This window comes from Heteronotia binoei, chromosome 13 (assembly GCF_032191835.1).
Source record: "Heteronotia binoei isolate CCM8104 ecotype False Entrance Well chromosome 13, APGP_CSIRO_Hbin_v1, whole genome shotgun sequence".
Lineage (NCBI taxonomy): Eukaryota > Metazoa > Chordata > Lepidosauria > Squamata > Gekkonidae > Heteronotia > Heteronotia binoei.
In genome coordinates, this window is record NC_083235.1 from 21,785,833 (window position 1) to 21,797,101 (window position 11,269).

The 11,269-nt window shown below is 47.3% G+C and overlaps 2 protein-coding genes across 3 annotated transcripts in view; one reads left to right on the top strand and one right to left on the bottom strand.

Moving 5' to 3' along the window:
• The window catches only part of SLC48A1 (solute carrier family 48 member 1), a 456,994-nt gene that overhangs the window by 226,189 nt on the left and 219,536 nt on the right, over positions 1–11,269 (bottom strand). The gene's annotated exons all lie outside the window — the stretch shown is intronic.
• The window catches only part of LOC132581729 (E3 ubiquitin-protein ligase TRIM58-like), a 31,939-nt gene that overhangs the window by 17,283 nt on the left and 3,387 nt on the right, over positions 1–11,269 (top strand). For both annotated transcript variants that reach the window (XM_060253121.1, XM_060253122.1), the window contains 3 exons: positions 5,306–5,536; positions 7,312–7,334; positions 8,464–8,564. In XM_060253121.1, coding sequence (XP_060109104.1) covers positions 5,306–5,536; positions 7,312–7,334; positions 8,464–8,564 — 355 coding nt within the window. The remainder of the gene's footprint in view (positions 1–5,305; positions 5,537–7,311; positions 7,335–8,463; positions 8,565–11,269) is intronic.

The window sequence follows — 11,269 nt, forward strand, 5'->3', positions numbered from 1 at the left end:
AGGGAAACAGGAGACAGAGAGACAGGAGACAGAGAGCCAGTTTGGTGTAGTAGTTAAGTGCATGGACTCTTATCTGGGAGAACCGGGTTTGATTCCCCACTCTTCCACTTACAGCTTCTGGAATGGCCTTGGGTCAGCCATATCTCTCATAGGAGTTGTCCTTGAAAGGGCAGCTGCTATGAGAGCTCTCTCAGCCCCACTCACCTCACAGGGTGTCTGTTGTGGAGGAAGGAGATAAAGGAGATTGTAAGCCGCTCTGAGACTCTAGATTCAGAGAAAAGGGTGGAGTGTAAATCTGCGGTCTTCTTCTTCTTGAACCTGATCCGGTACTCCACTGAAAGCCAATGCAGTTCTCACAGCACTGGAGAGGTGTGAGCTGTGCGCGGGGTCCTCATAAGGACCCAAGCTAGGGTTGCCAAGTCCAATTCAAGAAATATCTGGGGACTTTGGGGGTGGAGCCAGGAGACTTTGGGGGTGGAGCCAGGAGACTTTGGGGCGGAGCCAGGAACAAGAGTGTGACAAGCATAATTGAACTCCAAGAGAGTTCTGGCCATCACATTTAAAGGGACAGCACACCTTTTTAAATGTCTTCCTTCCATAGGAAATAATGAAGGATAAGGGCACCTTCTTTTGGGGCTCATAGAATTGGACCCCCTGGTCCAATCGTTTTGAAATTTGGGGGATACTTTGGGGAGAGGCACTAGATACTATATTGAAAATTTGGTGCCTCTACCTCAAAAAACAGCTCCCCCAGAGCCCCCGAAACCTCCAGATCAATTCCCCATTATACCCTATGAGAAGACGTTTCCCTCTCCACCCCCCTCCCCCCCGCCCCCCCCTTTCTGGGAAATCTGATGCAGGAGACAGAACTCACTCACCTCCGGAGGTGCAAAGGCACATGGTCCTTTGGGGGCGTGGCTGGGCTCCCCTCCCTTCACCGGCCAGCTGACTGGGGGCGGGAAGCAGCCTGAGAAAACGGAAGATGGGTGCGAAGGGCTGCCGTTCTCCTCCTCCCCTCCCCCCCGCTTTCCCTTTTATGGCCAGCGGGGGGAGGAGGCTCCAAATCGGGAGTCTCCAGGCCTACCGGGGGATTTGGGACCCCTAACCCAAGCCATTGCATTCTGAACCAGCTGGAGTTTCCGGATCAGCCTCAAGGGGAGATCCATGTAGAGTGAGTTACAGTAATCCAGTCTGGAGGTGACCATTGTATGGATTAGGTTGGAGTGAGACAGGTAGGGGGGCAATTGCCTGGCTTGGCACAGTTGGTAACATGTCAGCCTGGCAATATTGGTGAATCCCTGCAAAGTGAAAAGGGAGATAGCTCTTTAAAAAGGACTGATCCTTGGTCTGTGTATGAAGAAGGATTTTAGGAATTTAGTTGTATGTTTCCATAGGTCTCCAAGCCTTCTCCAAGAGCCTTTCATTCAATGAAATTGCAGAGCAGTCAGGTTAGAATGGATCAAAGGAAGTACTTCTTCACCCAAACGGTGATTAACACGTGGAATTCACTGCCACAGGAAGTGGTGGCAGCTACAAGCATAGATGGCTTCAAGAGGGGATTGGATAACATATGGAACAGAGGTCCATCAGTGGCTATTAGCCACAGCATTTTGATGGAACTCTGTCTGGGGCAGTGATGCTTTGTATTCGTGGTGCTTGGGGCTTCTAATGTCCTGGCCCCACTGATGGACCTCCTGATGGCACTTGGGTTTTTTGGCCACTGTGTGACACAGTGTATTGGACTAGATGGACCATTGGCCTGATCCAACATGGCTTCTCTTCTGTTCTTATGATTTGCCTCTAGGCTTTAAGAGTTAGTGAAACGCAGAAACCTATTTTTTTGGGGGGGGGCACAGTGGGAGGGCTTCTAGACCCACTGGTTGACGTCCTGGTGGCACTTGGTTTTTTTGGCCACTGTGTGACACAGAGTGTTGGACTGGATGGGCCATTGGCCTGATCCAACATGGCTTCCCTTATGTTCTTATGTTATTATGCTTGTGCGTTTAATCAGAACCTGAAAAGAAAAGAAAGCATCACTCTTCAAAGTTTTAAAGACCTTACTGAACAGCAAAAACACTTGTTATCAATAAATTACCTGGTGTTACTGTGATTGCAAAGTGATATGAACATATGAACATAAGAAGCTGCCTTATACTGAATCAGACCCTTGGTCCATCAAAGTCAGTATTATCTTCTCAGACTGGCAGCGGCTCTCCAGGGTCTCAAGCTGAGGTTTTTCACACCTATTTGCCTGGACCCTTTTTTGGAGATGCCAGGGATTGAACCTGGGACCTTCTGCTTCCCAAGCAGATGCTCTACCACTGAGCCACCGTCCCTCCCCTATGATGTCACTTTATATTATCTGTTCACCTCATACATTCTACACCTGATTCCACCTGACCTTTTCTCCAAGTTAAACAAAATGTTTTGTTTATTTTGAACTCTCAAAAGCCTCTAATGTGCCATTTCAGAAGCAGAATATAAGGAAGTTATTGCATCTGTTCTCTCAGTTTCCTGGGCTGAGCCAGCGTCAAATTACCTATAATAAAGTGACTGGGTGGGACAGCCATAGATAAACAATAAAAAAGAAAATAGATATTTGCTCAGCGAGAAAGAAGATGACGAAAAGGGGAAATCCTGTGTGTGGGGGAGGGAAGAGGGCCATACGAGGTGTGATGGACTTAGGCACTTAGCCTGAGTACCTGAGAAGCAGGCTTGCAGCGATTGGCTGAATCATTGCCCAAGCAACGGAAAAGTATCCTTTTGAGGTTTGCTCAGCAGAAAATCACCTCAGGATTTTAGTCTGAGCCAGGGAGTCTTCGAGAGAAGTCTTCAGTATACCAGTCTGAAGTGAAGACAGTGGGCTTAGGCCGGGCAGTTGTAAGATCAACTGGATGAGGGGTCGAGAGTGGCCAGAGTGGCTGGGCTCCTTGTGGGAGACAGAGCTGAGTGGACTCTGTCTGAAAGAGGGAGTTTTTAAGCGGTTTGAAACTCTCTGTGGGAGATTTTGCCAGCGCATCAGGCAATCTCCAAGTACAAACAAGATCACACAAATACACACTGAGGGGTGAACTGGATTCTGGTGGTCAGCAAGGTTACCCAAGACTCAGACCAGAGGACTAGCTGTGGGGCTGAGACGCATCGGTATTGAGGGGTGCGAGTCCTGGAAGATAGCTAGGGTGAAAGGGTCTGTGAGGGAGAATACTGACAGCAGTCAGGAGTTCTCTATGTGTGTGTGGAAGAGTGATTGAGGTTTGTTATTTTTATGATTTGGCACTGCCAAAGTTAGGGGATACATCTGAAGACACAGCATTCTGAGTGCCCAGAAGGCACAGACAGCCTGTGTGAAGTAGAGTCTAGTGAGACTCTGAAACCTGCCTGGTTTATTGTTTATTTCAAAGATCTTCTGCCAAAGTTGTGTTATATTTTACCTCAGCCTGATTAGTCTCTACTCTCTGTAATTGATTTATTCTACCATCCATCTGCCTGCCAACTGATTCTGTGCTATTGATTAGTTCCAATCAATATTATTTCATCCCTCTTCCTTGCCTTTTGTTACCTAATAAATATTTTGTGGTTTTTAACTTTAAAACTGTCTAGTGCCAATTATTAATCGTTCTGACAGGATTTCTGGGAGTGTTACTGAGGGACTGAGGGAAGGTGGCCGGGGAGAAAATTTAAAGTGGGGTCTCCCGAGTGAAGCCTCTGACTGGATCCCTCACACAAGGGTTTCCAGCTTTTGAACAGGCTCCTGTTAAGTGCGCATGATCTGCAGACATTAGCAGAGGGGTAGTCAAACTTGCTTAACACAAGAGCCACATAGAATAAATGTCAGATGTTTGAGGGAGGGAGGAAGGAAGGAAGGAAGGAAGGAAGGAAGGAAGGAAGGAAGGGAGGGAGGGAGGGAGGGAAGGGAAGGGAAGGGAAGGGAAGGGAAGGGAAGGGAAGGGAAGGGAAGGGAAGGGAAGGGAAGGGAAGGAGAGGAGAGGAGAGGAGAGGTGGAAAGAAAGCAACTTTAACTTTAAATGCATTGTCCAAGCTGCCAGCTGGCTTGGCTTGGATAAGTGATTTAAAGACACAAATGCCTTCTCCGAGGCAGCCGACAGGGCGGTGGGGGCATCGAGAGCCACACAATATGTGTGAAAGAGCTACATGTGAGTCCTGAGCCACAGTTTGGCCACCCCTGCATTAGCAGGTCACAACGCTTATCTGCATAGCATGAAAAAGCTTCAGATTCACTTATCTGATCTATCTGATGTTCAGGACAGAAAAGCAGACCACAGCGGCATCTTTCCTTTGCTGCGCTCTAGAACAAATCAATGAATGAGCAAATCCACTCATATGCCTCAAACCACTCCAATGGGACTGGGTTAACACTAGCCGAGCACCTCCATGAAATTATATAGAATGGCTAATTCTATTATTAAGTAGTACAAAGGGCTGTGGCTCAGTGAGAGTGCATCCGTTTGGCATGCAGAAGGTCCCAGGTTCAATCCCTGGCATCTCCAGTTAAAGGATTAGGTAGGAGGTACGGTTGCCAGGTCTGACTGAAGAAATATCTGAGGACTTTGGGGGTGGAGCCAGGAGCAAGTTGTGACAAGCACCATTGAATTCCAAAGGGAGTTCTGGCTATCACATTTAATGGGATTATGGACCTTTTAAATGCCTCCCCTCCGTTTGAAAATAATGAAGGATAGGGACACCTTCTTTGGGGGCTTTGGGGCTTATATAATTGGAACCCCTGGTCCAATCTTTTTGAAACTTGGGAGGTGTTTTGAGAAGTGGCGCCAGATACTATGCTGAAAATTTGGTGCCCCTACCTCAAAAAATCGCCCTTCTCCCAAGCACCAGGTACCCACTGTTTGAGTCTCCATTATATTCTATGAAGACCAATCTCCATAGGGAATAATGGAGTGCCCAGCAGACATCCCCCCCCCTTCTGATAATCCTGAAGTGGGGGGAGGGCCTTAAAACCAGGGGATCTGATGCCTCCAGCTGAGGATTGGCAACCCTAGGAAGGAGGTGATGCAAAAGACCTCAGTTGGATACCCTGGAGAGCTGCTGCTAGCCGGAGTAGGCAGCGCTTACCTCGATAGATCAGTGTCCTGATTCAGAATAAGGCCGCTTCATTGTGAAGAAAGAGGAAGCTGTTTTTTAAAAATGAGATTGTGCATTTATCCTTTAATGAATTGCTTTCCTCTCAGATGGGGCAGGCGATGCATTTCAGTGGTGAGCTAATGGATCGTATCTGGAGAAAAGCCAGCTGAAGCAATCAGATGCCCAGTTCTCTTTTCTCTTTTGATAGGAGAAAGTCCAGCAGCGCAGAGCCTTAATTGTATCTGGGTTCGAGAGACGGCGCCGGGCCTTGCATGAGGAGGAGCAGCTGCTCCTGAGACAGTTGGAAGAGGAAGAACAGGCAACTCTGAAGAAGCTGCAAATGAATTGGGCGTTTGTGCTGGAACAGTGCAGTGGCCTGCGAGACCTGATTTCGGAGATGGAGCACAAATGCCAGCAGCCTGCTGCCTCGTTGCTCAAGGTGAGTCAGTCTGGGGGATTACGTGCTGTAAAAAGAGGGCTTTTTGTCTTCAAGACTGGTGCAGAAAAGGGAATTTGGGTTACAGGAGGGGCTGACAGTACCATAACTATCTGGCTGAAAGTGGCAAGGACAGCTCAGGAAGAAATCGGGTGATCCCCAAGTGGGCCCTGGAGGTGTCCCGGAATTATAGCTGATCTTCTCAGACTACAGAGATTGGTTTCCCTGGAGGAAATAGAAGCTTTGGAGGGTGAAGCAGAAGTCCTAGAGTGGCATCACATTCCTGCTGAACTCCTACCGTCCGTTCCCCAAACTCTGCCCTCCTGATGCAAAATACCCAGGGATTTCCCAACTAGAGTTGGCAACCCCAAAGATATCTTCAGGGGGTTTTTTTTGTAGAAAAAGGCCAGCAAGAACTCATTTGCATATTAGGCCACACCTTCTCATGGCACCATTGTTTCACACAGGGCTTTTTGTAGAAAAAGGCCAGCAGGAACTCATTGCATATTAGGCCACACCCCGACACCAAGCCAACCAGAACTGTGTTCCTGTCCGTTCCTGCTCAAAAAAAAGAAAAGAAAAGAAAAAAAAGCCCTGGATGTCTTTTATTTGTTGTCTCTGAACCAAGGAGGTCTCATTTAAGAAAGAAAAGAAAGCTGATTCTCAAGAAATTGGGAAAAAAATTTTTTTGCCCATTATCTCCCCCCCTCCCCAAGTTCCTGTGGTATCATAGGAACCCCCTAAACCGCCTCTCTAACCCCCATGCCCTGTGATTTCTAAAGTACTACATCTGGCATTTTGGTAAAGATGGATTTTGGGGCTGCAAGCGTCAGGTTGATCCAACTTTTTCTTAAAGACTAGAAAACAATAAGAGCCCCGTGGCGCAGAGTGGTAAAGCTGCAGTATTGCAGTTGAAGCTCTGCTCACGATCTGAGTTCGATCCCAGCAGAAGCTGGGTTCAGGTAGCCAGTTCATGGTTGACTCAGCCTTCCATCCTTCTGAGGTCGGTAAAATGAGTACCCAGCTTGCTGGGGGGGGAAGTGTAGATGACTGGGGAAGACAATGGCAAACCACCCCGTAAAAAGTCTGCTGTGAAAACGTTGTGAAAGCAAAATCACTCCACAGTCAGAAACGACTGGTGTTTGCACATTTTTTTTAGAAAACAAAACATCCTGCAATTCTGAATTAGACACTCTATTCTCTGCTGTCTAGAATGAACATGAATAAGCAGCAGCAATAAGACACCAGGACACAGTGTGGTGGACTGCTTAGACTGTCACAATAGGGATGTGGGAGAGCCCCATTTAAATCTCTACTGTGAGACTTTTGGGCAGGGCTGCCAAGCTCGTGGGTGGGTTGGGGGTTCTTCTGCTTTGGGGGTCCCCAACACGCCAGCCATCAGTGGGCTGGTGGGGGGATCCCCTCCTGATGTTGCTGGCACAATGACATCACTCATAAGCAACATCATCACACCGGTGACATCGTGTGCTGGCTGCTCTAGGAGCTTTCGGGAAAACTCTATGGTTTTCCCGGACGCTCTAGTAATTTGGGAGGAAAACTCTATGGTACCAAGGCTGCCAGGGACTTGGCAACCCTACTTTCAGGTGACTTTGGGCCAGTTGCACCCTAACCTACTTTGTGGGGAATTCTGAGAGGAGAAAATGGAGGAAGAGAGACTGCTGTTTTGTTTTAGTTTCTTGCATGTAGATTAAAAATGGGCTATATAGTTTCCCTGACCATTTACACTGTTTCCTTTTCCCCCTTCTTCCTCTCTCTAGGATGTGAAAAACACCTTGACCAGGTCAGTAGAAATATATATTTCTGATAGGGATGCCAGCCTCCAGGTGGGGCCTGGGGATCCCCTGGAATTACAGGTCATCTCCAGGAGTTTCCCAACATGGAACTGGCAACCCTACCCCTCATCCTCCAATGGTGGCCAGAGAGGTTCTGGCAACCTGAGTTTCTGACAGCACAGTCTTATGAAGAGTTACTGCAGTCAAAGACGACAGATTTCAATGAGCACAGAACTAGAGTGGTGATGTGGTTTAAAGTGGCAGGCTCTATTCTGGGGCACTCCTCCACATGAAGCCAGCTGGATGACATTGGGCCAGTCACAGTTCTCTCAGAGCTCTCTCAGCTTTACCTACTTCACAGGGTGTCTGTTGTAGGGAGAGGAAGGGAAGGGAAGGGGATTCTAAACTGCTTTGAGACTCCTTCAAGTAGTGAAGACGGGGGCATAAAAACCAACTCTTCTTCTGGAGAAAGTTTACATAAAATTGCACTGCTAGTCTCTTTTTTAAAATTGCTTTCTAGAAGGACCATATAAATGGTACCTTTGGCTTTTGTGGATTAATTGTGGCATGTTTAATTAAACGGAAGTGTACAACCCAGTCTTAATATTTTAAGCCAGTATTTTATTTTATTCTTAGTGCATCTAGTGTATTAGATATGGAACCAATCTAAACATTTGCTGTTGACTTTGATTCCAATTTTTGATCTCAGATTGTAATAAGCTTAAACTGAATCTGGGTAATTGTGGGTTAGGAGCCCCATGGTGCAGAGTGGTAAGCTTCAGTACTGCAGTCCATGCTCTGCTCATGACCTGAGTTTGATCCTGGCAGAAGCTGGGTTCAGGTAGCTGGCTCAAGGTTGACTCAGCTTTCCATCCTTCTGAGGTTGTCAAAATGAGTACCCAGCTTGCTGGGCATAAAGTGTAGATGACTGGGGAAGGAAATGGCAAACCACCCCATAAAAACTCTGCCAAGAAAACATTGTGATGTGATGCCACCCCATGGGTCGGTAGCGACCCAATGCTTGCACAGGGGACTACCTTTACCTTTCATTGTGGATTAATTGCGTAATCTGCCTTGAGTCACACTGAGAAAAATGAACTATAAACATAAAATATAACAAATCAACGTTCTGTTTAGGAGTGAAAACGTGTCGTTGCTGGAACCACAGCCTATCTCTATGGATCTACTGGATTCATATGATGTCCCTGGGTTGATGGAGTCACTCCGAAGATACAGAGGTAGACGATGCAAAGTTATACTAGGAATGGGGCCGAGTTCGTGTGCAATTGATGGCTTTCATTTAGGCCTCCGAAGCTTAAGCAACTGAACAAGAACTAGGGTTGCCAATCTCCAGGTGGGATAGAATAGAATCCGAGAGAGGTCACTATAATGGATAACACAACACAAAATGCAAGCTAGTGATCAATTTACTAAGAAGTTTATAGAAATCACTCCAAATGTCCAAAACATGTACATTGAAGTCCCAAAGTAGTGTGGTGACAAGCCAATCGATTAAGTACTTGTTTCTTTCCAGTCTTCATCAGACCTGGGACCACTAACAAAAGAAAATATTATACAAAAATATCAGAAGGACATTCAGAATACTAATTGGTCAATCATACTCTTAAAGGGCACTAGCTTGCATTTTTGTTGTGTAATCCCCAGTTGGGGGCAGGGGATTCCCTGGTTTGGAGGCCCTCTCCCTGCTTCAGGGTTATCACAAAGAGGGAGGGGGGGTATATCCGCTGGGCACTCCATTATATCCTATGGAGACCAGTCTCCATAGGGTAAAATGGAGAATTGATCCATGGGTATCGGGGGCTCTGGGGAGGGGGTGGTCTGTTTTTTAAGGTAGAAGCACCAAATTTTCAGCATAGCAACTGGTGCCTCTCCTCCAAAAAAACCCCTAAGTTTCAAATATATTGGACCAGGGAGTGCAAATCTATGAGCCCCCCCCCCCCAAAAAAGTTGGTCCCATTCTCCATTATTTTCAGTGAAGGGAAGAAATTTAAAAGGAGCACAGTCCCTTTAAATATGATGGTCAGAACTCCCTTTGCAGTTTAATCATGCTTGTCACAACTTTGCTCCTGGCTCCACCCCACAAATCCCCAGATATTTCTTGAGTCAAACCTGGCAACCCTAATGAACCGGAGCACCATCTTTTGTTGTTATTGCTCTTAGTGGCATCTTCTAGAACTGCCCCAATGTAGCCCCGTGGCGCAGAGTGGTAAAGCTGCAGTACTGCAGTCGGAGCCCTCTGCTCACAACCTGAGTTCGATCCCAGAGGAAGCTGGTTCAGGTAGCCAGCTCAGGTTGACTCAGCCTTCCATCCTTCCGAGGTCGGTAAAATGAGTCCCCAGTTTGCTGGGGGGAAGTGTAGATGACTGGGGAAGGCAATGGCAAACTACCACGTAAAAAGGCTGCCGTGAAAACGTTATGAAAGCAACGTCACCCCAGAGTCGAAAATGACTGGTGCTTGCACAGAGGACTACCTTTGCCTTTTTAGAATTGCCCCACTGACTTGACCCAATTCCAACCTTTTGCTCTGCCAAGGAATCAGAACATTTGCAATCAAGTGTTTGACATAGACCGGTGTTCTGCTCCAACTAAACCCCAGTTATTCAAGAACAAAAATAGTACTTGGGTGGGGTGCAGAGATTCTTGTCGGTCAGTCCAGGAAGGAGTAGCCACCAAGCAGCTAAAGCCGTCAGAGTTTCCAAAACCGCAATCAAAACTATCCACCAAGGAGATGGTGGATATTGGTCAACATGTGCAGAGGTTTGAGGGCCTGCAGTTTGTAAGGAAAAGCCCAGATATAGGGTAACCAACTCCCACATGATGGCTGAAGATTTCCTGAGATTACTACTGGTCTCCAGGCAACAGAGATCAGTTCCCCTGGAGAAAATGGCTGCTTTGGAGGGTAGACTCTATGGCTTTGTACCCTGTTGAGGGAGCTCCCTAGCACAAACTCTGCCTTCCTCAAGCTCTACCCAAATCTTCAGGTATTTCTCGTTTTCTCTAGGGAAGCTGATCTCTGCCAGCTGAAGATCAATTGTAAAAGCAGGGGATCTCCAAGCCGCACCTGGAGGCTGGCAAGGGTTGTTCAATCTGAGTTGGAAAATATTTGGAGACTTTGGGGGTGGATCCAGGAGGGGCCGGGGTTTGGGGAGGGGAGGGGCCTCACTGGGGCTTAATGCCATAGAAGAGTCTGCCTTCCAAAGTAGCCATTTTTTCCAGGGAAACTGATCTCTGTAACCTGATGATAGGGTTGCCAGGTCTGGGTTCAAAAATACCTGGGGACATTGGAGATGGATCTGGGAGAGAGCAGGGTTTGGGGAGGGGAGGGCCTTCAGCATGGTCCAATATCATCAAGTCCACCCTTCAAAGCAGCCATTTTTCCAGGCGAGCTGATCTCTGTTGTCTAGGGATCAGTTGCAAAAGCAAGAGATCTCCAGGCCTTTCCTGGAGGCTGGCAACACTATTTGTATAATAAGACATATTTAATTTTTTTTAGCATCTACAGTATCACCCTTTTCTTCCCTTCCCTTCCGAGGTAATTTACACAATCCGATTTCATCATCACAACAACCCTGCAAAGTAGGGTAGGCCAAGAGCTCATGACTTGCTCATGGCCATTCTATGAATTTTTGTGGCTCAGGGCACCTTAAAATTTCTTCCTTAACTTGCAAACTGACTATGAAGACAGGAGTGCTTTGTCAACATTGTTCAACAATTATAAACATTTCCTCATTTGAAAAGGCCACACACTTCCCCTGCCCTGTAATTTGTCCTCTGCAAGGGTAGAGGCAGCTCAGAATATGCTTTCCCCAGCAAAATGTGGCCAGGTCCCCCCTGGACACTGGTGGGTGTAGGGTTCCTAGCTCCAGTCTGGGAAACTCCTGGAGATGTGGGGGTGGAGACTGGGGAGGACAGGGACCTCAGC